General features: G+C 42.7%; 1 protein-coding gene across 1 annotated transcript in view; it reads right to left on the reverse strand.

Moving 5' to 3' along the window:
- Window positions 1-27385, reverse strand: part of TBC1D1 (TBC1 domain family member 1) — a 246980-nt gene that overhangs the window by 28986 nt on the left and 190609 nt on the right. The window contains exons 21-22 of the mRNA XM_074951553.1: window positions 25288-25458; window positions 23746-23921 (exon numbers count right to left, since the gene is read on the reverse strand). Of these exons, the coding sequence (XP_074807654.1) occupies window positions 23746-23921; window positions 25288-25458 (347 nt within the window). The remainder of the gene's footprint in view (window positions 1-23745; window positions 23922-25287; window positions 25459-27385) is intronic.

The following is a 27385-nucleotide window of genomic DNA, read 5'->3' on the forward strand; positions in this document are numbered from 1 at the left end:
GTTTGGGGGAGGGAGCATCTCCTGTCCATGTGGTAGCTAGAGGGAAAAGGCTAAAGGTCCTACTTCCCTCAAGATCCCCAGTCCCTGAGCTTCTGGCCCTCATTGTTTAAAAAAATAAAATTAATACTGAAAACTCAACTAGGCTACCGCATTAAGATTCAACTCTATTTGCACCAAGGGTCAGTCCCTGATTAGGGGGGGTGTAAACATGTTGGAGAGCATTTTTCCTATAGATAAATCTCCACACAACATCCTGGTACATTTGCCCCCACAAGAGCTAATCCAGCTCCCACGGAAGTCAAATGACTGAAATGGGACTTGGATCAGCCCAGAACAGAGATCTTGCTTGTATTTCCTCTTAGTGCCAGACCTAGCTAAACTATACACTAGCAATTAGATGGCCAGGAGCAAATAGTTTGGAGCTTAAGCAGAAATATAAACAACTGTTTTCTCTTCACTAAAGAAACTATTAGTGACTTCTCATAACTGAAATATGCAGTGAAGAAAAGACATACTCTGGCTCTTCCCTACCCTTCTCCCAGTGCAGAAAGGTCTTTCCTGCTACCGCCTTCTCTTTCCTTTGCCATGCCCTGCAGAACGTACTTCCACCGCCTCCCTCGCTCCCATCACTGACCTGAATCCACGTGTCCCTCCCCACTTGACTCTGATCCACAACACAAACCCCCTAACCAGCTGTACCTCTCGTGAAATGGGAGAAGTGGGTGTGTTACATGTGTGCTTGTCCTGGCAGGTGACTGGTTGCTGTTGTACTCCCTGAGAAAGGATTTTGGAGGGTTAGTGCAATGTCAACCCTCGCCAGACTGGTGTCTCTCCAAAGGAATTAAGATGAGCAGACAATAGAAAAAATATAAGCAAACCTCTTTGAATCTTTGTACAAAGGATTGGCGGGGCTTAGTTCAACTAGCCGTGAATGACTAGCTGCCCCTGGAAACTATTATATTGTTAACACAAACTATCTGGAAATAATTGTGTAGGTTTATTGGTTAGGTTGTCTCAATACTAAAGAGTCACAGTATGTATTGCATCTACCATTTTAGAAAAACATCCTGGCATATGGGTGGAGACTGGAGTCTAAACAAGTGAGCAATACTGTATGAAGCCAGAATATGAGAAGACATCCTGTATACCGTGTCACAAAGGAACTTCCACAAAGGAATGTGTGAGGCACCTCAGCCAGTGACAACCAAGGAGCTGTCATTATCTCTCAATGCCTGTATTGGCTGTCTGGCAAGTAGGTATGTGTGGTATTCAGTGAAGTAGTTTTCCTATCAGTTAAACATCCTCAACTCCTATTATCTTCAGTTGGTGGATGGCCATCCCCTACTTGGCAGGAGGCCAATGAGCACCTTGTTGGATCGGGCCCCTCAGTAATGCCAAAATGTTCTTATTGGATCATGTTAAATATTTGGATTTTTAAAAATGAAATAAATAGCAAAAACTCAGTTGTGCTATGTTTTAATATACTAATTTCTTGGGTTAAGGCGCCGAAGTCCCATGTTTAGGCTCCCCTGCAATCCACAAGACTCCCACTGAACCCTGCAGGCACCTAAACTCACTCAGCGCCTATGTTTTCAGGGTAAAAGTTCCTTAGTGTCTAACTTTCTCCCTCCTGCATGTGCACTACTGCACATCCAGATGCCTATCTCCTAAGTCCCATAACGACCGACTAACTAGGGAAAGAAAGGCATTTGCCAGCCTACCTCACATGCGGGTCCTGAGCTGGTAGGCATGCTCAGAGACTGCCTACCAGAGCAGGTTCCATTCAGAATCTGGCCATCACAGGAGAAAGAGGAGGGAGGTGGTGGTGCTGCCACCCACAGTATAGTTTTTATCCCAGTGGTTAGAGCAGTCACCAGGGATGTGAGACACCCAGCTTCAACTCCCCACTCAGGAAGAGGAGAGAAAGGATTTGAACACAGGACTCCCACATCTCAGGCATGTGCTGTGACCACCGAGCTATTGGGATACTCTGGTATGAGGCTCCCTCACTTTTTCCTGTTGAAACTCCTCTCCTGTGGAACCCCTTGCCTAGCATGCTGGCATTTGTGGGTCACAGTCAAAGGCCCTTGTCTCTCCCCATTCATTGTATAGGGAGCCATGGTGCTTAACTCTGCCTTTTTGGATTGCAGTGTTGTTCCTGTGATTTTCTAGGCACTGTGACACTGAGTGCAGCAACACCTAGATCACTTTGTGCATCCAAGCTAGGGTGACCAGATGTCACAGGCGCCAACTTTTGTTGGCGCCAGTGGATGCTCGCGCCCCCCTGCCCTGGCCCCGCCCCAACTCCACCCCCTCCCTGCCCCTATTGGACCCCTCCCCAAATCTGCACCCGGACCCCACCTCTTCCCCCAGCGTGCCACGTTCCTCCTCCTCCCCACTCCCTCCCAGCGCTTACCGCACGAAACAGCTGTTTTGCGGCGCAAGCGCTGGGAGGGAGGAAGGGAGGGGGGAGAAGCAGGAAGTGGCTGTGTGCTCAGGGGAGGAGGCGGAGGTGAGCTGGGGCAAGGGGGATGGGGCGGGGAGCTGCCAGTGGGTGCAGTGCACCCACCAATTTTTCCCCGTGGGTGCTCTGGGGCTGGAGCACCCAGGGAGTCGGCACCAGTGCCAGATGTCCCGATTGCACAGATTTGGGACATATGCCAGATGTCCCAAATAGCACACTCTGTGCTTATTGGAGTACCAAGACTGTTCCTTCCTAGCGCCTCACGGTACAAACAAGGCTCCCACCAGTTCTCCCACCTTCCACACCAGCTCACAGATCTGGCTAGACGTGGCAGGGTGAGCAGTCTGCACCATCCAAAGGCATAACGCAGAGTCCACACTTGCGCTTTGTGTGGAGGAGCTCCTTCAGTAATTGTGTAACCTTTGGCTAGGGTTTACTTCACAACCCCACTCCTAATGCTCCAACACAACTCATATAGTAAAGCATGAGACCTAGAATTCAGTCATTGAGGATCTTCAGCAAGGATTGCATAGAGTCAATCTCCTCACACTCAAGTCCAAAAAGAACAAAAGGAATGAACTTAATTCTTGAGTACCAACTTTATATAATCTTATAATGCTTAAAAAAAACCCCATAATTTCTACTAACAAGGCTACATCATAATCCACATAATCTCCAGTGATTCATAAATATAAACAAAAGAAAAATTAAATCTAAACCAATCAGAACCCACAGAAACACTGCAAGAAGTAGCTCAAGTAGCTAAAAGCTGAAATTGAGTTCATCTGTGTCAGTTAGAGTCTTTGTTCATCAACTCTATACAGTCTGCTGTGTCAAAAGCACTACAATAATATCTTCCCTCCTCTTGCTTACGGAAATCTCCAGTTGGAATCCATGCAGATTCTTTCTCCTCCTCTGGTGGACTATGGAATTACTCAATTAGCTAGTCAGCTAACTAATTAACCAGCCAATCAGTATTACCTATTTAAATGAAAAACCCTGCTGCAAAATGCTACAGAGTTAGGGGAAATGAGACTGCTTTCTGATCCTATGGCTGAGCTTCTCCCTACCCATGCAGGTCACATGTCTTATTCTAAAGCAGCTGCCCTGACTATGTGCTTTCAATGGAATCTATTAGTCCAGCTATAGGAAATCTATTGAAGATGCCAAAATCACCACACCCAATTCCAGAAATTTCTGGGCATGGAATGCTAATTGTGCATCAGCCTAGCAATAGTGATCTAGAGTAGACACAACTCATTCCTCTCCCCTCCTTCTCTCTAGATCTCTTTAAGAGATCCCTATTAGGCATGTGGGTTAGAATGCAGGCCAGAGGCTAAATGTCAGAGTCTGGCTCCTTGAAGAACTAATAATCCAGCAAATAAATACACAAGTGTCACACAATTCACTGGCATTGGACAGGTCGGGAACTTTCTTCTTGCCATTAATGACATTCTGACTTCCAGAGTCAGGAATCACTACCAAGATGTATAGAACATATGAGATCCATGTTCAAATGTACTGACATAAGGTACAAAATGAACAACGCAAGTCTTGACTGCTGGTGCCATAACCAAACTTTTACCGTGTAGTAATTAGGGATTTGTAAACTGATTTGGGTCAAAGTAAGAGCCACGCCCATCCTACACTGAAGTCAAACCAAAGTATGGACATCAAAATAAGTTAAATTTAAAAAAGAAAACACTTCTACATAAGCCTGCACTTCCTGGGTTTGGCTGAGACTGGAAGTACCAAAATACCACAAAAAAGGCAGCTGTTCTAATGTTTCCAGCCCAAACTGTGCATCAAAAAATTGAGCTAACGGCCTCAACTGCTTTGGATAAGAGCACAAACTTTTGAACAACTTTATCCAAACACAGCTACTGAATCTTCTGAGCTTCACTCATCCCTAGCTGTCATGGAGTTCTCTCATGACTCTGCCTGGCTCAGGAAAGGTAGTCTTTACATTACAGGTATCTATGGGACAATAGCTGTAAACTGACTGACGTGGCAGACTGGCGGGGGAATCTCGAATAGGAGTAGGGAGGTTATTTTACCTCTGTATTTGGCACTGGGGCGACCACTGCTGGAATACGGTGTCCGGGTAAAGGTGCCGGAGTGGCCTACAAACTTGTGGGGAGGATTTCCTTGGTGCAGAAACAGAGGGAGACAGACTTAAGACTTCCCTCTGGGCTTTGCCAGAGCCAGAGGCTTTGCCGGGGCAGGACTGCAGCGTGCAGTGCTGTGGAGATTCTGGGCAGGTGGCAGCCCTTGGAGGCTGTTGTAACTTAGGGTACCTCTACACCAGTGCTACAAGGTGTAAATGCAAGTTCAAGGAGACACACCTGCGCTAGCCCTCTAAAAATAGCGTGTTGCTGCAGTGGCTAGCAGGTTAACTGCCCCGAGTACATACCCATCCAAGGCACTCTACATTTAGCACAGTAGCTCGCTCAGAGCTAGCTGGAGTATGTCCTTTCAAGCTGGGAATTACACCCTAACTTTGAAGTGCAGCCATATCTCTAGATAAGCCAGGTCCCTGTCTGGAAAGGGTTAATCAGCAGCCTGAGGCTTAAGGAGTCTCACCCTGCTGCATCTTGTTAAGCTTGAGAAGGGAATTTAAAAGGGGGAAGCCCAGCAAAGCAGACAGGCTGCATTGTGGTGTCTGGCTTATGTCAGAAGCCAAACAAGTGCTGCAGCCTGCTTGAGGCTCTGGGTAGGGAGAGAGTGTGCTAGTCTCTGGGTGGTGAGTTTGAAGCTCAGGAATAGCGGGGTTGGCACTGGCACAGTTTATTGCAGCTGGTGCTTTCCTGAAAAGAATGGGGCTAGTGACTGAGACTATGTGGGCTGAAGATTTAGCTGTTTTATTATTTTCTGTTGGACGCTAAGCAAAGGCCCTGGACTCTATAAAGTAGCCTGGCTAGAGAAGACACTGGGGAAACTGGAGTGGAGCTGCTGCAACACCACTTCTGGTCATGAAAGAGAGAGCTAGAATGGTACTGGTGTGACAGGTCCCCAGGAGGGTCTGTCTCAGATACACCAGGAGCAGCCCGGGATTGGGAGGGTGCAAAGATAGCCCCACCCTCTCCCTAGGCTGTGAGTTCTGTGCTGTCACCCCACTGTGTTGTGTCCTGAGGAAGGTGTGGTTGGTGGCAGAGAGGGAGAACTGGCTATTCCAGTGGAAGGCAAAGATCTGCTGGAATCCAGCCATTCATAGCAGCTCTCCCCCTTTTCCTCACACTCCCTGATGTCCTCTCAAGTGCTGCAGAAGGCGAAGCACTGTTGCTCATGCAGGCTCCAGGCACCAGTGAAGGAAGCAGGTGCCTGGGGCGGCCAACAGAAAGGGGTGGCACTCCGTATGTTATTGGAGCCGCACACCCGGGTCTTCGGCGGCAATTCAGCGGCGGGTCCTTCATTCCCTCTCTTCCTCTTCGGCGGCACTTCGGCGGCAGCTCAATCGGGTTTTTCTTTTTTTCTTTTTCTTTTCTTCGCCACTTGGGGTGGCAAAAAAGCTGGAGCTGGCCCTGCATGCAGCAGTGCATTTTGCATTTTTAATGTACTTGTTCCTGAAAAGGGAACATGCTGCACAGTCAGGATATCCTCCGCACACTACGCTCTCTTCCTTTACCATGTCCCTTTCACCCCGCACCACGGCATTGCATAGCTTCTGTGGGGCTAGCAGCAGCTATGCTAGGAGGGGGATACTTCTACAGAGATACTGTTTCCTTCTAGGCAGGTCCCCCATTGGCTCTGCTTCCCTCCTCACTGTGCAGCAGAGATGGACGATATGTTCCTTTATGACTTCCCATAAGTACAAAGGACTGGAACAGACCTCCTGGGTCATCAAGTCCAGTCCCCTGCTATCTCAGGCAACCATATCATCTAATCAAATCCTTATCAGCCTCTTGCTATCAACATGTCTAGTCTTGCAAAAGTCTGCCGCTTTTGGGCTGCAACACTCCCTTTTGCTGAGTAACTCAGCACAATCTCAGAGCTAGGCTCATACTGCTGTGTGACCTTGCAAGTCTCCTTATTGTTGGATTAGCACAGCCTGGCCGAATCCCTGCAATAATGCTGCTGGTGTGAGTTCAGTTTCACAGAACAACATGTATTTGTTACTCGGCGAGGGTACAAAGGCAGTGTTCCTCATGCTGCTGGTAAAAAACAGCTTCCCTTCCTTCCCAGGGCAGGAAGTGCATACCCCCTTCAACTTCCTCTCAGAGCTACTTACTGAGACGGGGTCCTTTCTCACTGAGAGAAGCCACACCCTTAGGGTTGGGTGTGGATACACCACATACAAACCCAGCCAGAACAGAAACTATTACAATATTCAGCCCTGCATTGGAATCCCCCAGGCTGCATTTATGCTGTATGGGATCATTACTAACCACTAGTGCCCTTGTATTCAGAGCAGGGTTAGACAAGGCCCCTGTTAAGGAAACTTTACATAGACTTTTGCTGTCTTATCACTTGATTCCTTAAATGCTGAAGTTCTCTCTGGGTGTTTGTTAGATTGTTATGCTCCCAAAATAGTCTGTTAAACTACAATAAAAAGGTGTGGGGTGGGAGGAGGTGTTGTTGGGAAGGCCACAACAATTTTTGTTTGCAGTTCTTAATCCTGAAACGCTCTAAGGACTGAAGAAAATCTGGTTGCTCTGGTGTTTGTCTGGAGACATGCAGTTTGGTGTGAATTACTTCACAGGGAAATCTTGTCTTTTAGAATCTTCAGCCAATCAGGTTTTTCAGACAATTAAATCAGAGGATCAGTTTGCTAATTTGGACTCTGAATGTTCAGATTTAGGCAGCATAATCTCTAGTTCCCATAAGGTTGCCTGTAGCACCTTGCAGCAGTTACCTCACTTCTATTTTTGTGTTACAAATAGTCAGCGCATACTGTATGTGTTTCACTTGTGTGTGTTTTGGGCAAATACCTGTTTCAGGGTCTCTGTCTATCGAAACACGTTCATTCGGGGCAATGGAAGTTAGTAGCCTTTTGCTAAAGTAAACCACCCACTGCACTGTCCTCCCATTCAAAGCTGTCAATAATGTGAACCTGGGTCATTTTATTTTTATGGCACTCTGTCGGAAGAACATGTAAATATTTCTGCTATCTAAGGGTTAAGATTTCAAGTAAATGATTAACCATGCTCTTGCATTATGCACTTTTTCATTTACCCTCCTGTTTCATTACATTCCCCCTTCTTGTACTAGCCATCACGTACACAGCTAAATTCTGTATTTATCTGGGCAGTAGATTGTTACAGTCCTCTGTTCAAAAGGTATATGGCTGAAATGCTGTCAGTGATCTGGACTAGGCAATAATTTAGTTTCTGAGAACAAAGGATGCTGTCTGGCATTTGCTATGCATCACTTGAGTGAGACTAATATGGAATTCCAATATTTAATTGTAAAAGGTTAGTATGAGCATATGTAAGGATCTAGATTGCATGCATTTATAAATCCAGTGTACCTTTTCTTGGGGGGAGGGTGTTGGGGGAGAACCCTAATATCTAATTGCATTCATTGCCTGTTGCTGAAAATGTCTCTTTCACACAAGGTAATACTCCTGTTCCTTTGCTCAATGCTACTGATTAGTAGTGTTCTGCATGTTAGCTAATATTCTGTATTTATTTTTATGAAAGGCAATGTGGCCCAGTGGCTAGGTCATTGGATCAGGACTGAGGACACCTGGCTACCATTCCTAGCTTTGTCTCTAGCCTCCAGGGTGACCCTGAGCAAATCAATTCATCTCACTGTGCTTCCATTTCTCTGCCTGTAAGTGGGGATAATAATATCTACCCTCTTTGTAAAGTACTTTGAGATTTACATAGAAAAAGTGCTATGTAAGAGCTAAGTAGAGCTGGTTGGAAAGTGGAATTTCCTTCTACACAAAATGCCTACTACTCAAAATTTGTTTTTGTTCTAAACTAGAACAAAAAGCTGAAATTTCAAAATTCCTTACAGGCAGGAAATTCTAACTCAGAAACAGTAAAACATTACATTTCGGTAATGTCAAAACATAATATTAATGGATATTCTATATTAACATTCTAATACAATATACAAGTCAAATTGAAATGATAACATTGACTTTCCTTTTGAAAATGTCTCAAATAGACACATGCATGCAAAAAGTTAATCTTAGACAAAACTGGACTTTCTGACAGAAAAGTGTTCCATCAAGAATCTTCAGGCAAACTAGAGCAAACTTTTTTTTTTTTTTTACAAATCTAGGGGATAAAATCAATGTGACATGAATCATACGCACTGGTGTGCTACCAGTGAGCCCATTTGTGTCCAAAATAGTCATGTGCAAGGCAAAAGTGACATAAGGCAGGCCACATATCTTGTCCCTCTTTCCCCCATAAACAGCAGAACAAGTGAAATGGTTGGGGTCAAATTCTACTCGCACATATGTCAATGTAAATCCAAAGTAACTCCTTTGATTTTTGGATCTATACTGATAGAGCTGGTACGTGGTAATAGATGCAAACTGAGATAATGGTGGTGGTTTCCCACACTTCCCATGCTTTGTATATCAAATCCATCAAAATGACTGTACTGGCTCTGCAGTCAAGCATGTTAGAGAAAGAAGTGACTGTAACACCACATATGACTTATCATTCAGCATGCTTTCAATTTCCCGTGGTTTAATAAAGCCAAGGGAGAGGCTCTGGGTGTGGGTGACACACCTGCCTTGTTTTTGTTTTTCGAGGTTGGCTGCTCAGTGTTTTCCCTGAACAGGAACACCTTGTTCACAAGAGCTAGTCTCAGTCTCGGTGCAGTTAGGCCACAAGCTGAAGAGATGAATTCTTACACCAGTGGAGGCTAGTGATGGACTTATTACTGATGATAATGAAACAGTTTATTTTTAATTGCTCATATTAAAGCAGCTGTTTGACAGAGGGCTAGATTCTGATCTCAGTTACACCAGTGAGATTGAAATCAGACTATGAAGCCAAGGTCTCTAAGAGTCATGTAACTCTGCTCTTTTAAAATAAGACCAACATCACGCTGAACACAAGTTTCTCCTCAATGAACTTGCTCTTTAATCTTCAGGCACCCAATCCTGCTATTTGCATTTGCTCCTTCCTTACTGAAGCAATACCCCTATAGTGGTGGTTTTGCTTGTGCAAAGACTGCGGGGTTTAGCATGATGATAACTTAAAACATGCTTACACATTATAATTGAGGTCCAGCATGTCTTGTTTGAGATACAAAGACCTGAAATAGATGGATGTAACTATGACACTGTGGAACAGAGAGTAAGAGAGAATTCAGGACTGTTCTGTACTACGTAACTAAAGATAGCGCCAAAGTTGCATGATACAGACCTGTTTATGGTACATGGTACTTACAGGGGACCTGCAAAGATTTCAGAAAATATGAACTAACAGCAGGGTTATGAGTGCGATGAAGCTTTAAAACAGCCAAGGCACCAATAAATAGCTTAGTTTATAATTAGATATTTATTATCTTTACCAAAAAGTCCAGGTTTCCCATCAATAGGCATTTGTTAACTCACTGCCTTGTGTCTCATTCTGGGATGTCACAAGTACCACTCAGCCTTTCTGAACTGTGGCTCTGACCTATAGACTAGTGGTTGCCAGTGGTTAATGCAGCACCGACTATTGTGAGAAAATCACTCACCACTCTGATTTAAAGAAAGGGTTGGCTTTGTTATCCATGCCACGATCAGGCTAAATATCAAAGCTCGCATAACACAGGGAAGTGCAGCCTAGGGCTAAGTGGGCCCCAGCAAAAATAAATCCATAATTATATACAATTCAGTGGTCACCAACCCGTCAATCGCGATCGACTCGTCAATCCTGGAGCCTCTGCCAGTCGATCGCAGTCTCTGGGCTGCTAAAAGTCCAGCGGCGCAGCAGGGCTCAGGCAGGCTGCCTGCATGCCGTGGCCTCACGCCGCTCCTGGAAGCAGCCGGTTGCTGGCCCGTCTCTGTGGCCAATGGGAACCAACCAATGGGAGCTGCATGGGCGGTAGACGTGGGCAGCACATGGAGACACGCTGTCCCCCTCCCTCCAGGGGTGTGCAGACACGTGCCAGCAACCGACCGCTTCTGGGAATGGCGTGGGGCTATGGCAGGCAGGCAGGCAACCTGCCTGAGCCCTGCTGCACCACCGGCCGGGAGCAGCCTGTGGTAAGCGCCTCCTGGCTGGAGCCTACACCTTGCACCCCCTTCTGCACCCCAACCCCCTGCCCCAGGTCAGAATCCACTCCTGCACCCAAACTCCCTCCCAGACCCCGCACCTCCTCCAGCACCCCAATCCCCTTCCCCAGGTCAGAATCCCCTCCTGCCAAACTCCCTCCCAGAACCCGCATCCCTCACCCTCTCCTGCACCCCAACACTCTGCCCCAGCCTGGAGCCCCCTCTTGCACCCAATCTCCCTACCAGAAAGAAACTAATATAACAGCTGTTCTAAGAAAGAAGTAGGCTATTTTGAATTAACTTAACTATATTCTACATGTTTTAAGACTGAAATGTAACCACAGAACAGTTTTTTGTTAACTAAAAGGCAAGTTTAGTATAGCATTAATAGCCTCGATGCCATAATTGTGATCATTTTGTTTTAAATTAGGAAAAAGACTTGTATACAGGGGCCCCACAAAATCCAATAGCCCCGGGCCCACAGGAGAGTTAATCTGGCCCTACTCCAATCAGTCCATTCTCCCTTTTGTTCCTGGCGCACAGGTAACATAAATATTAAGAGTATATCTGTATGGAGCTAGTACAGGTAGAAATGCCAAGGTACTTAGTTTTGACCTTTCCTACTATATATGTATTGAAGCATTCCACGACCAGTATATGAAGTCAAGTCAGTGGTTAGGGTGCTAGCGTGGGACACAGGAGACCTGAGTTCAAGTCCTGGTTCTGACTTGAACTACCTGTATGACCATCAGTAAGTGATTTTTAGTCTCTCTGTACTTCATTTCCTCCTCTGTAAAATGACGATAATAGTACCTTCTTACAACACCCCTATGAGATAGGGATCAAGGCACTAAAGATTTCTAAGTTCTCAAATACTATAATAATACCTGAGATAAGTAGTATAATTGAACACGGTATTATACTAATCTTTCCCAAAGGTTCTCCCCATCCCAGTAGTTGCTCATGAGTTAGGATTCTCTTGAACCTTATCAGATCTGGTCAAATTTTCCATAAAAAAATCTTTTCAACAAAAAAATGTTTATTAAATGGAAATTGTCACAAATGACTTCCTGATCAGCTCTTCTCATAACTACTACCACCTTTAGGAGTTTGTTTCTCTGCCAGGGAAAACATCTTTAAACACAAATTGTCTGAAACAACATTGCCATCTAGTGGAGAACTAGATTCACTGTTAAAGAGTATTTCTTAAATAAACAGAGATACTTTGCCCATCTAACAGTCTAAAGAGGTTTTCCTATTACGCAGACCACCTTCCCCTCTCTCTCTTGCAGCAGTCACAAACCTTCACGATCACAAGGCTAAGCTACTGTAATTGGTTCTTGGTAGCCCACGTCCGGAAGTCCACACAGCAATGAAACAGCCCTGGAGCAGTCACTATTAGAACTTATCAAACAGGGTAAAATGATTTTTCAATTAAGAAATAGGGATGTTAGTTTCCTCCATCCAAATCTCTCAAAGATTTACAGTGAGTATATCCCTACTTTGCAATGGGAAAACTAAAGCACAGAAAAGTTAAGTGGCTTGCCCAAAGTCACAGAGATATTCCAGTCCAAAACATGAATCCAAGGGCCAAGATTTTCAGAAATGCATGTGTGCTCTCCTAATTCCATATTTAACTAATTAAAGGAGTTAGTAGAAGCTGCTGGGAGCTCAGCACTTTTGAAAATCAGGCCTTCTTATTTAGTTGCCTATATGTGGACTTAAGAGCCTAACTTTAGAGACCCATTTTGAAACTCAAGGCTTATTCACCACTTTAAGAACATAAGGGTCTTTGATTTGTCCTGTAGTTCAGGTCTAATAGAAAACTCTTTAACAGTGAACAAGAGCCTATAAATATCATTTGTAACTCCATATATAACCTTTTCAAAAGGAAAGCATATAAATGTTTACTCCACCACATTTTCTTTTTCTGAAGGGGGAAAAAAAAGATTTTTCCATTTATAGGAAGGTTGGTACCAGTGAGGATGAAGACAGGAGTGGTTTCAGACTGATTAACATCTGTTATGGTTGATTGGTCCATTAACACACTAGTGCTGGCTACAGGAGTTTCAGTTCCTTTTTCTTCACCCCACCATATCTACATTTTCCTCATCAACATTTGTCTTGTTTACCAGTTCTCTTTGATACACGTTTTCAGTACCAATTGCTTTCTTGGTACTGGCATGGGAAGCTATGGTTTGTTTGGGGTCAGTTGGGAAATTCAAAACAATCAGGAACCGTCAAATTGCACATAAGTTACCTATTTAACAGTGATCTTATTTTTGTTACCCATGTTCTCCCATCCCTCCTTTTGTCTGTCATACTCTTGTTGCATCTTTTCTCAAATGAGATTGTAAGCTCTTTGGAGCAGTGTATGGGGTCAGAATTCATCCCTGTAGATTGGATAGATTTGCTCTAGTTCAACCAGAAATTATGGACTTGATGAAAGAATTACTGGTTGGGGTTTTACTGGTTACTGGTTGGCCTGTGTTATGCAGGAAGTCAGACTATGTCATAATGGTTCCTTATGGCCTTAAAACCTATGAATTCAAAGAAAAAGTATTAAACAGAGAGAAATACCCCTCTCTGTGAACAATTTTGTGAGGCACTCAGATGTCAGTGACAGATTTGGTACTTGGTGCAGGAGAGAGTGTGGATTGTGGGAGGGCATGTCAGGCAGTTACGGCTCCCTGATTCTCAGGGCCTGTGTGCATTAGCTCCATTGATAGAGCAGTTGCGGGACTGCTCTAAGTTAAGCCATGGGGGTAGGTTCCATTAAAGGTGTACTTCCTATGCCAGTGGAGGGTAGGCATAGAAGAGCTCTGGGCTGACACATCTCTTCTCTCCACTCTTTTCTTCCACCAATGCACCTCTATGCTGGGAGGGTGCAGAGTGGGAGCAGGGTGATAGTACAGGACCAAGTAGTGGCAAGTTACACCAGTAGGGAGCTCTCATCTCAGAGGGGAATTCTCTGCTGGCCATTTGTGTCTCTGCTCTGCCCGAATGGCACAAAGTGTAAATTACATTTAACCTGCACCACACTGAGTAGAACTAAGTGCTTCTCATACCTACTTCTTTAAGGCTTATCTGTTTTGGTAAATCATATGCCTGGGTCTAAACTTTAGGGAGAATAAATGCACGAGGGGGAAAAAAACTGCTCTCTTCCACCCCAGGCAGACTGCCCATCTAATATGGAAAAAGTAAGGGCCAGATCATGCCCCTGTTGAAATTAATGATAAAACTTTCTCTGGAAACAAGTCTGGGTCCCTAATATTAAGCAATAAAGAGGAGATAAAATGAAACAAGAAGAGGGGGCTCTGCCAATAGGGGTCTGTTTTTTTTCCAAGGTAACGTCTTCCCTTCTTGATAAACAGGAAAAAAAAATAGAGGTGCAGAAAAGTCACAAATTACTTGATGGCTGGAGAAAATGCCTTACAGTGAGACTTACAGAGCTCAATCTATCCTAGTGTATCAAAAAGACAACTCAGCGGTGACTTGATTAGGATGTATAAGTGCCTTCACTGGGGAGAAAATACTTGGCACTGAAGGGCTCTTTAATCTACTAGAGAATGGCATAACAAGAACCAATGGCTGGAAGCTGAAGCCAGACAAACTCAAATGACAAACAAGGCATAACTTTTAAGGGTGAGGGTGATTCCCAAGGGAAGTGGTGGGTTCTCCATCTCTTTCAGCCAAGACTCTGTGCCTTTCTGGATGATATGCTCTAGCCAATCACAAGTTACTGGGCACAATACAGGGGAAACAGGGTGAAATTTAATATCCTTGAATATACACAAGGCCAAACTAGATGATCTAATGGTCCCTTCTAGCCTTAAACTCTATGAATACTCCAGCAAGTACCTTAGTATTCAACTACTTTGGCTGTTACATCTTAATACCATTAGGCTAAGTGGTAGGCAACACAGCTCACAGAAGACTCAGCTTGGGTCTTTGTGTCTCATCTTTGGGTTATGAGATATGGTGGATGATGGAAGATGAATGGAGAATGGGCTTTTAATGGAAAGTCTACAACAACCTTCCTTATGGAATCACACCACTATGGCTTCATCTTTTTTTCCAAAGTCGCCCGGATAGTCCATAGTGCAAAGACATTTCATGGCACTTGCTGGGCTCTGGCTGGGTTGCTAAAACCTACAAGTCACACAGAGGTTTTGGATAAATCCGTTGTCAGCTCTTTACTTCTTAAACTCTCATTTCCTCCTTCTTTCACACGTGCTTTTATTCTAAAATGTCTTATAACCATTGAACTTCCTACTTCTTTTTTAAGTAAAGGCTGACAATGGATTTTTTTTTCCTTTTGGGTGAGGCATGAAGCCAGAAAAAAGGGGAAACAAGATTTACTTCCCTTGAAGGCATAAGCAAATGCCTGGTGATTAATAGTTTATATGGATCCATCAACACTAAGCTCTTAGTTAGCTCAGAATCTGCAGTCAGGGCTGCCCCATTTTGAGGCAGTTTAATAATGTCTTGTAAGCATCTGGTGCAGGGAAAATAGACGTTCTCTTCTTTCTGAAACTAATGTACGTGGTTTGAAAGAGGCATCCATTTCACAATGCAACTTCTAAAGGAGAGGATCTATAATTGCATTGGTAGAATAGAAATAATGAACAGTAATTAAACAAGCCACCTAAAGATGTTCTCAGAATAAGACATGCCAACAATTTTATTCACCATGGGACAGATTTTGGGAGAAAGAAGTTTTATGGAACTTTCTTCTTCCCCCATGCAATGCCGACCACAGTTGGAATGCAGATGCAAGTATGCCTTACCCTCCTACCTTCTACACTTGCCAGCAAAACTGATGTGAGATATGCATGGTTCAGCTTCTCAAAGGAGAGGGGATATGTGGCACCACCATGGGCTCCCCTTAAGCTCCAACCCTGAGTGAGGCAGCTGCAATTTCTGCTGGGGCTCCCACTTCAATACCCCACCTCCCTTTTCCCAGCCACCCCCCCGACCCCCCGACAGAGTCAGTGTATTAAAGCAGTGATCTGACTCTATTGATCTAGTTTTGCAACCTGATGATTACAAAGATTTTATGGCCACACTGTTGAACTCAGGTGCCCATATTTAGGTACCTCCATCTTTTTTCAGGCATTTAAAGATTAGACCGGGACAAGGTTAGATGTTAACTGAGGATAACTAAGTGATACGATTCTGGTGAGGACCTTAGAGTTGAAGAGCAGTGCAATGGACTAACTATATTTATTTCTGTCTGACCCAAGGCACTGAACTGCTGCTTGTCACTATTTAAAAACCAAAAATAATGAATGGTCTGGTTGTCTGAAGTATTGCACCACCACCGATGTCTCAGATGCAGTTTAAAGAGGTTTTCCTATTATGCAGACCACCTTCCCCTCTCTCTCTCGCAGCAGTCACAAACCTTCATGATCACAAGGCTCAGCTACTGTAATTGATTCTTGGAAGCCCAAGTCTGGAAGTCCACACAGCAATGAAACAGCCCTGGAGCAGTCACTATTAGAACTTATCAAACAGGGTAAAATGATTTTTCAATTAAGAAACAGGGATGTTAGCCAAATATCATGAAACAAATAGTATTCAATCAGTTCTGGTCACCCTTAGGAAGTCACCGTTTAGGCGCAGGTGCCACACAATGGTATCTGAGATACCTCCATCACAGCCTCTTGTGATTATATAGGGAAATACTCATAAAAAACTGCTCAGCTGTTATAGGTCACTATAGTGTCTCCCTCGGATGCATTATGCTTTAAATGAAAGTTATGTGCACACAAGTAAAAACACTCTTCTAAAAACAGGTCATTTGCAAGAGGGGGAAAAAACCTACCAAAATATCAAGATTAATTTTAGTCTTGTAATCGTAATTGTAATCAGATCATTACATCCGGAAAAGATTTTTGGATTTGAGAGAGAAAATAGTCAAAATCACTTCAATGAAAAGGAAGGCACTGTCTGCCTACACTGAGGCCGAAAGATTGAGCAAGCATAATGTTTAGCATATGATCCCTTGCTCCCCTCCTCCACTTCTAGCACACAGTATAATAGTATATAATGCAGCTCAAATCTATTCGTAGAGGCCAGAGAACTGTCCCGCTAAAAGAACTGTGGGGTATTTGTTTTTTGTTTTGGTATTTTTTAAAGTCTGTTGCTAAACAGGAAACAGAAAATACTATTGATACCGTTAAAGCCTGGCTCATATATGTGTTAGATTTTCGAAATTCCTTTTTAAATGTCTGACAGCCACCAGCTCCCCACATTTGTTCCATTATAAGAGTCTTACATGGAAATGTAGAATACTACAGTTGCCCTCCTACTATTGGGCCATTGCCTTCAGATTCCTGAAAGAACCTTCCAACTACATAACCAAAACCCATGGAACTATATTAGCAAAGAAGGAGAAACATTCACCCAGCTGCTCAGCCCTCAGAATCCCCATTCACCCAATCAACACTCCAATTAGCTGGCAACTTGGAGACATTCAATGGGCAAATGGAGGTTACGATGCTGGTATGATCCGTTCCCTCATACCCACACCCTTTTAGTGCAGATGCAAACTAATTATAAAGTGTTTAAACTCCAGACATATTGGCAGGGAAGTTTGAGTTTTGGAGAGAAAGGAAATGGGATCTGGGAGTGCAATGGGATGGGCTTCTGTACAGGATGGAGGGAAACAGCAGCTGGAAGGAATCAGTAACAAAGATGAGACATGTCTAGAAAAAACAGGAATTCCTTCAGCTGGTAATCACGTGATTTAAAATGTTAAATCCATTAGATTTAGGAAAATATTTTTCTCTTCTCTGGTCTTCCATACCATCTGTATTCAGTAAGGGGAGTACAGAGGAGAAGTGGGATATAAAGATCTTCTGTTTTCATATATATGCTGAGTGAAATCCTAGTCCTGTTGCAGTCAGTGGCAAAACTCCCACTGACTGCAATGAGGCCAGGATTTCAGCCACTGAGCATTTCTTTTTCTTTTAAAATTAAAGCATGCAGTTTAATTGTCACATTATCATGTAATACATGCTCGTCTGTACTGACAGAAGAGGAATGGAAAAAGTTAGTAATACATGTATCCAATCTGGGTGTGAATGCACCATACTGACCATTATGGAAGACAGTGCAATATGTCATTGACTTGGATGGAGCTTGGGTCTTTCAAACCTTAGCAATTGTTTTTGCCCTATGCAACAGAAGCCCATCAAATAGATTTCAATTTAAAGTTATATAAATATTCCAGCGCTTTATTTTCATTTTGTTAATCAGCTGTATATTCAATTATAGCGCACTATCCTCCATGCAGAATGTGCTTACTATAGCAAAAAATATACAGGTGGAAATGAGTGTAATGCAAACACTGATATTCACACACACTGTCACTACAGTAATTTGATAAAACAAAACCAGAAGAGGTTAACATTTAAAAATTAAATTTACTGGGTAAAAACTACAATGTGCAAACTTAAGTTCATTGATATAAAAATACAAGTCATTTATATGTTGTATACACACAAAATATATATGGAAATCATTTACACAGCTAGAAGCCAGAAATCAAGTTCAGGATATGATCATGCAAAGCTTCACTCCTGTCACTCACAATGGTACTGCCCCGGGACTGCTTACATATGTAAGGCCCGCAGGAATGGTCTTAAGTCTCTTAAACTCAAGGGGAGAAATGTGTAATTGTTAACAGTTGAATATGGTGACCATTACTGGGTAGCCTTAAAACTTGACAGATGTGATGTTCTTATTCCAGTAAGGGTGAAATTGTCTTCAAACAGACATGACACATGAGCTGAAAAGAATGGGAAAGGTGTATGCATATAAAGTAAAAATGTTGTTTATTCTTCTCCCGCAAGCCAGCTACAGAACCTCCATTAATTAATGGATGTCTATTTGAAAGCAACATAAAAGAACGCCCATGCTGGGTTCTCGGGACTCTTGCCATTAATATTCAAATACAATACACAAATCATTGTAGAACCCCAACCTCCCCAGCTGCTCTCCCCTGCCCAAAGGAACTCACACTTCTACCCCATTCTTTCCTCTGACCAAAGAGAGAAGTAGGATTCTACAAAATTCTATCTCCTTTTGTGGAACTTGCTCTCATCCCGGCTCTCCTGCCCAGACATAGCAATTCATTCCTAATGCTTAGCAAAAACAGAGAGAATCTCTCACCCTCAGGCCAAAAGGATTTGCTGCCCATCACAACTCTGCCTCCTGACACCAGACCACCTTGCCTGTGTTACAGGAGTGCTCTATAAAAGAGATGTCTGTACATCTGTAAAGAGTTAATTGATAAAGTACCAGTAGATAGCACTCAGGAATACACAGCCACTTCCCAGGTCTCTTAGGTCCAAGACTCTTGTTGATGTGCATTGCCAATGGCTTCTTTGCATCATCTCTCAATAGCTTGTGAAACGGAACCAATTTAACAAATATTAATCTGTTCCAAGAAAGGGAAAGTGGCCCAACCACCCAAATAAAGGTATACCCTTTTTGCCAATACACCCATTTTCAAATGAGTCCCACAGCCCAACACAAGACGCCCCCATACAGCAAGCACTAATGAAACAAACAGAGCTTAATTTCCACTGCAGTAAACAAACAACACTTTAGTTCAATATTCAGATTCTGCAATTGTAATAGGGCAGAATTTTTTTTAAAGATTGCTCCAGCAGTTCTGTAATATCTACATGTGTCTCAGAGATGGGGACGCATACATTAATGTAGCGTATTAAGTAGGGTGGGTCAGAAATTTTCCATCAAACCTGGTTTTGGACAGAAAATTGGGTTTTGACTAAATGAAATTCTTAATGTGAATTGTTTGGTTTCTATGGAAAATTTCAACTTTGTGTTGAAAAACCGAAGACCCAAAACCTCCAGTATGAAAATACAGTCATGGTGCCTCAGGCTCCCATTCTTCTCCATGAGCCAAGCTTCCCAGCTGAACTACGCCTGCCCATCAGGCTCTGAGGGTGTGTGGGCTGTGAGATCAATGGAAGAAGAGTGTAATTACAGTCACTGGGTCAGATTCCAGCCTGTGCTCTGCCCCTTTTTGTACTGCTCCAGGACCGTGTCCTCTGGACATTTTGGGCTGCAGAATAGCGCATTAGGAAGTCTGAGGAAGCTGCTAGTAGTCAGACCAGCCCCAAGACACTGCTCTAATTAGTGCTTGAATCTGAGAGCCACACAGGTAGGCTGAAGCCACTGTTGATCCCCTCTGCCTTCCCGTGTTGTCTCTCCTGAGAGTTGCAACACAGAATCTGGCCTAAGATTTATCCACCTCCTTTGAAAGCGTGAAGAAGCACTCTCATTGTGGAGTGTACATTTTGGAGGGGGAGGGGAGGAAAAAGGGGAATTGAAAGTGAAAAGAAAATACCATGGTTCTGAAGACCACAGTAACATCAGAGAAAGCCAGAGATTTTGCAGTAACCAACTAGGGGCAGAATTATTTAGTGTTTGAGAGTGCAGGTCTGGCACTCAGAAGATCTGGATTTTAGTTTGAACTACCACTAAAACATTGTGCAACCTGTGATAAGTCTCTCAACTCCTTTGTGATTTACTTCCTCACTCTATATTAAAGAGGAATCATAATGCTTACCCACTTTTGTAAAGTGCATCGACTTCCTCAGATGATGGGCACTGTGTCATCATTATTCTCAGGTTCTATATAATGATCTCTTAAAAATAAATGGGCCAAGGTATAGACATGCCAACGAGCCAGCAATGAGGGCAGCGGCATGTCCTCATATGTGTGACAAGGAAAAGAAAGCCTGCTATTGCAGGGTGGCATTCCACACGCCAGACCATGGGGCACTGTTGACTGCAAAGCACTAGTGGAGCAGACTCTTTCTTGTCGCAGATGGCATGATTAGCTCTTGCCACATTACAGGCCAAGTCTCTCTTCTGCCGTAGCTGACCCCCTCTCCTGTTCATCATCAGTACCCTTACATTACTCACAGAATGAGGACAGCAAAGCACCTCTTAAGGCGCAAGTTGTGCATGGGAATGAACTCTTGGGACCATCTCCTGGGGAATCCTAGGAAGTTGCTCTCCTTTTCCCCCTTTGTTTTTTCTCCCCCTGTTCTGTGCACCATTGCGGGGATGGGGGAAGGGACAGAGACTAATCACCTGTGGGAGAGGCAAGGGGGAGAAAATTCAGTGAGCTTCAACTTGCAGCTTTCCATAGACCATTCCTTTGGGAGGGAGGGAGGATTTTTCCCTTTTGCGGGCTAGGACATGGATTTATGGGTTCCCAACTGCTAGTATCTGCTAACTACAGGTAAGGGAGCTGCCTTCTGTTCTGATACAGCAGCCAGCCTGTAGGGATAGTTCAGGATCCTCCCCCCCGGTAACACAGAACTGTACTGCTATTGATAGAGTCGCCAGGAGCAGAGGGGACCTGAAGGTGTGTGTCAGGGGTGTCATACAAGCTGTATTACTTCTCTCTCATTTATGCATGGAAACGCCTGGGCTTTGCAAGGGTTGGAGACTTGGAGCAGAGCACCTCCATTACTCCACACTTTTCCATCCTGCCCCCCCTTGAGATCTAGTGGCACAGGGCAGAAAAGGCAGGAAAATGATCCCATAGAAACAGCACACGCATCTGATTCCATGTAAGCAAGAGAAGATCCTAATGCAGTTGTCCCATTACTGCTCAGATCCTGTACTGGGGATGACCAGGGCCTCAGTGTGTCAGTCACGTGGGGTAGTTACAACTTTAGCAAAATCTGGTGCATTTGTAAATGGACAGGTTTCACCCCGGAAAGCTCTGCTTCTTGGCAAAGTCAAACTGTCACAAACATGTGGACACTTGAGACTGAAAACTGATGCCTACCTACTGACCACACTTTCCTCTGGGAAGAGTTATTCTAGCCCCCATTTCAACTCAGCATCATATTGTCCAAAGGAAAATATATTCTTGAAAAAATCTTTGGGCCAGAGGCTTTCCTCCACTGACACTGGGAGAGAAGGAGAACACGAGCCAAATTACTGCACTCCTTGAGTCATACCAAAAATATACAACCTGAGCCAAGAGATACAGACGCAGGTCCCAAGTTCACAACTGGGGTTCTTAGTGTGTCTAAAAAAGTTTGATGTCCATCAGTTTTCATTAATAACTATTTAAAAATCCTACTGTGATCTCAGGGAAACTCTTAACATATTAGCTTCTGAACTATCACATAGAGAACTTTGTTTTTGTTCTTAGATGCAACAAAACGTGCAAACATAAATTTTGGCATGGATCATTAACTTTTCTCTGTTGCTCTTTTGTTTAATGTAAAAAGCCAATGTATGAGTAATGGCTCCAAGATGTCCAAATGCAACATAACTTCGCCCTCAAACTGTAAAAGAGTACGATGTAAAGAGATTTTAAAATGTGAAGTGTGAGCTTCTGTATGGTTTCTCAATTCAAAAACAAAACACAAGAGGTAAAGAGATTTGTAATGTCTGGCTTGTATGGAATTTAGACTCTAAGCAAACAGTGTGGATTTGGAGAACCAGCCACATTTAAGAAATTACAGGAGTCAATCTGTGGTTTAGAAATTAAAGAGCAAATTCTCCACTTTAATCCACACGGTGGGATTTGATTCGCATCAGAGATGCACATTACAGCTGCAAGCAGAATGTACCATAGAGAAACATGCATGAAGGTAAAAGATCTTCCACCACATTGTGGATTAGAGAAATAAATGTGCCCTAATATTTTAAGAATAAGAAACTGACAATTTAGGAAACTCACATCTGAAATAGTAATCTCCACTATAGCAGCAAGTTGATACCTGTAACACTGAGTTTGGGGAAGAACAAATTTGTGGTACTCTTTGGTCTAATTAAACAGCAACAAGTTAACTGGATCTCCTTAGCTATTACTGCACCTGTAGTTGAAAAAGTGGCGCTTTAACTGGCCAAAAAACTACTTTCATTGTATTTTACAGAAAAGTGAACTTTTTAAAATGTGTAATCTTTCTCAAAAGAGGTGTTGTAAATAGACCACGGTCCTAATTCATACTTTAGCCCAATATCCTTTATAAAGCAGTTTAAGTATGTCTGGCACAAAATCAAGCTTTGAAGTGCCTCCACCATTTCGGAGAAAAAGTCTTAAACACTGTTCTTCTCCAAAGGGTGGATAGGCACTGAGTATCAAATGAAACTAAAAATCAGCAGGCATTCGGTTCCCTGAAAGAGGCTGTCTGACATCACACAGCAGATCAGAAATAAATAAAATGACCCCTTTAGGTATGATGATAAATCCACTACAATGCTGTGACAGTGACAGACTCTACCATGACAATGTCAGTGTATTCTGTTGGGAAAGTAAAATTCAGTTACCTTCAATGATACATTTATCAGATCATGTCAATCAACAGTACTAAAACAATGGATGTCAAAACAAAACGTATTAAAACAGTATGTTTCATAAAAACTGATGGAAAAATGCCCCATAATTATAGTTACGTACAACCAAGTCCAGCTCTCCAGTGTCCGCTAAGTTAACACCTTTAAGCACACAAAGCAGTTATTAGAGGCCTTAATAAGATGACTAGTGGAACCCAGCCGAGTCACAGGGGAATTACACCCTCAGAAATCTATCTAGTACGATCACAAACCTATCTGTGAATGCTAATACTGTGTAGCCCCAAAAAGGCAGAGTCAGTTCCGAAGCTCTTCACTGCTGTAATTCTCCAGCCTTTTACAGGACATGCTATTTAACGTGGAGTTTTCTAAATAGAAAAAGGAACACACGTAATCAATATGAAGCACTTAGGTTTAGAAGCACTTATGGAAGAGTCCATGAGTGCAAATATTTACAGTACATTGTATCTGGAGTGTACATATGTTATTTAGTGAAAGATATATTTTTCCTGCCCATTGTTATATTGCATATTTTATAGTTCATAAGAATTGTATAAGTTAACAAGCAAGAGTCTCCTCCCTGAGAAACGTGCTTCTCATATTTTTGCAGACACTCCCATTCCCCCAATCAGCTACAATGCTAGGACGACGGTGTCAAATCCCAATGATGACAGTAAAAAACAGTTCTTCCCTTTGTGGAACTTGTCTGCTCCATTACAATTGCAGCTGTCAGTTGGCATCCATGCACTCTTGCCTGGTAAGTAGATGTTTTCCACCTGGGCTGCCTGTCTGCATGCGTAGATCTTCCACTGTCTGCAGCAAAGCTTTCCTCTCCAGCTCTAGAGTGAGAATGGATTGCTTCAATTTGCACTCGTTGTTCAGTAAAATTTCTACTGTAGCTTCTAGGTTTTGGATCTTTCCATTTGCCACCTGAAGTGGGAAAAGAAAACAAGAATTTACTAAAAACTGTGAAACGAGTGGACCTTACAGACAGAGTTCTCCTCAGTCCTTCAGGCTTTTAAAAGGTCCTACTGAGATAGGTCATATTTACAGTAGATTTTCCAATTATGTAGAAAACACACACTGAATTAAAGTGTAAGTACTGCTACTTCCACAAACTTAGTATTACTTATAAATAGCATTGTCTACAGACAACAATCCATTTTCTCTCTCTCTCTCTCTTTCTAATCTTTACTGTTTAGGCACTAGTGTGATTAAACCTAGAATATAATACAGAGCAGAGAAGATTAAAAGTTAAATCTACAAATAATTAGCTAATAGATCTATTTAATTAAGAATAGCATCACTATTAATCCAGGGCTCTACTCACTGTAAAATTACACTCCATAGGTATCAAGGCGCAGAAACATCATGACTCAGAAGGAAAAAATGTGTCTGCGAACGACTGAGGAACAAACCTTCCACTGTGTTTCCCGTGCCTAGAGGTTACATTTTACCAAGCTGAGTAGGATTTGAATAAGCATCCAAAGGCCTGTATTTCATCTTACCTACTGTGTCATCTAGCTTCCAAGTTTTTGTTTTTGATCCAAGAGGCTTGAAAATCTAAATATATAGCCCATCTCTTACCCCCATATTCCCTTCTAACTACCCATGTACTCAGAAGTTGTATTAAAATGTTTCTTTGCAGATCAGACAGAAAGAAGGAGCCATGAGGAGTTCAGAGTGGATCAGCTCCTTCAGAGACCAAGCATACCATCTCTGAAGAGCTGCCTTGTCTCTCTCGTCCCACAGAGGGCAAGTTTTGAAGCAGCCATCGACAACTGCAGATTGAATGGACTGAGGTCAGACACTGGACATCAAGATGTACTATTTCATGTGTTTCTAATCATTCTGGATCATGGGTTCTCAAACTTTCTCATAACAAGGATCATCTCTTAATAGAGAATGTGTCTCATAGACATCTCTCCCATTTGTGACTGCCTGACTACAGCAATGGCTTAAATGCGAAAATAATGTTAAGACTGCATGAATGTATCTTTAGCTGTCTTCTCCAGCTGCTAAACTTCATTAACTGAAGTGACTCCAGCCAGCTTTCCACAGGCCACCAGAAAGCCCTACATTCGGGAACCTCTGCTCCAGACAAACTTAAAAGGTTTTAAATACTGGTAAGTCCATCTGGTACCAACTGTAAATAGTAAATACTGAAGACAGTGATTTCAGTTATGCCTTAACCTGGATCAAATCTGGCCCGTGTCTCCTCTATACAATGGTCTCTTCTGAAAATATGAACAAACAACGGTATCAATGGCTCGTTAGATGGAAATATAAACTGTACCTGCAACTCCTCCAGTAGATCAAAGTTCTGTTTTCTCAAACTAGTGTTTGCCTTCTCCAACTTATCCATTCTCTGATTGTCACTGAGAGACGAATCTATCAACTCATCCTGAAGCACATGGTATTCAACTTCGTAAGCTTGCAACTGCTTGGCGATATCCATTTCAAACACCTGTTATATACATAATGGTATTAGATGCTATGAAGATCAAGAGAATCAAATGCATAAATATTATGTTGGTTTATTTTTATGCTGTAGAGTACTTTTTTAGCTTATGTCCCATAGTCTTGAGGCAGTGATGTCCAATGGGTAGAGGACATGCACAGGAGTCAGACATGAGTTCATTTCAAATTCTGACATTTATTTATTGTATGACTTTGAGAGGTCACTTTTACCAAAGTTTTCAAAAAGTGGCCACCATTTTAGGTGTTTCCATTTTTAGGTACCAAACTTAAGTCAGGTTGGGCATCCAAAAATGGAGGTATCCAAATTTGGGTGTCACTTTTGAAAACTGTAGCTCAAACCCCTTTATGTCTCAGCCACCACACATGTAAAATGTGGATAATACCTATCTACCTTTGTACAGCACAGCAAAAGCTTCACATGAAAAGTACTGTGTGTGCAGCTACTTCACCTATTTCTGACCTTGTTATATAATAACATTTTTAGTGTCTGAAAAAATATTAAAATTCTATTATTACTTCAAAGGATTTCATAGAGGAAACATTAAACCATGTTGGAGCAGAATTCTATTTTTAATCACTAGCTGTTAATCATTGACAGTATCTTCAGTCCTTATCAAGACAAATATTGAGCCACACCCTGCTAAAGAGACCTTATACTTTAAAGGCAGACAAATAAAGCAAAGTACATTGAGAGAGAGCCAAAGGAAAGAAATACTATAATGTTCTCCCCTCTGCTTGTGGTCTTAGTATATCCGCTTTCCAATTTTCCAGGAAAGCTAAGTGGTAGACTGTATTACTCTAAGGTCCCTGAACTACCTCACTGAATGCAATGAAAAGATGAAATGAGAATGACACAAATGTCAAATCATAGAAACAAATGGAAAACTAAACTTGAGTCACTCAATAAAGATACAATAGGAAAATACCCCAATTACTGAAGTTAATCAGTTGTTCCTTATTTTAACTTCTTGTGTCAGATTTCTCTTAGAAAGGAGTCAAAAGTCAATTCCCATCTGAGATACTCATTGAAGTAATGAGAAATATTGCCTGTTTCCCTCCTTTGCTTTGGGATACAAGGGGTAAAGTTTTCATTGCTACAGGAGGAACATAATTTAAGAAGGTATCAGCTGAATAAAATGATTGTAACAACCTTAGAATTCATATTACCTGTTTATTACTCACACTATAAAAATGATCCCTAATAGTTTTATTGCAGCATGAGTGTAAATATTTGGGCTTCTGAACATTAAAGACTGGATCTCAAACATAGTTTAGGTATAAGTAAATCACAGAATCATAGAAACATAGGATTAGAGGGAACCTCAAGAAACAGGACCAAGAATACATAGATTATCCCTGATACCATCTTCTTTACAGAAGCCCTTAACATATTTGAAGATTGTTATAGGTCCCCCCCAGTGTTCTTTTCCCAAGACTAAACAAACCCAGGGTTTTTTTTTTAATTTACAGGTCAGATTTTCTAAAACTTTTAACATTTTTGCTGCTCTCCTCTGGACTCTCTCCAATTTGTCCACATATTTCCTAAAGTGTGGCACCCAGAACTGGACACAGTGCTCCAGCTGAGGCCTTACCAGTGCTGAGTGGAGCAGGACAAGTACCTTCCGTGTCTTACATATGACACTCCTGTTAACATACTTCAGAATTATATTAGCCTTTTTAGAAGCTGCATCACACTGTTGACTCATATTCAATTTGTGACTGTGACAGGTTTCAATCGGTTCACCGAGCCTCTAGGGGGCGATGGAGAGCTACTGTCCCACTGGCCAGCCTTAGTCACACCTTTCGGGCACTGGGGAATTAGCGGAGAAGGTGTGCCGGCCAGAGTCTGAAGCGTGCCCCTCTGGCAGGGGGCACCAGCACGAGTCTGCAGCGCGCCCCTCGGGCAGGGGAGC

Source organism: Natator depressus, chromosome 4 (assembly GCF_965152275.1).
Source record: "Natator depressus isolate rNatDep1 chromosome 4, rNatDep2.hap1, whole genome shotgun sequence".
In the NCBI taxonomy this organism is placed as follows: Eukaryota; Metazoa; Chordata; order Testudines; family Cheloniidae; genus Natator; species Natator depressus.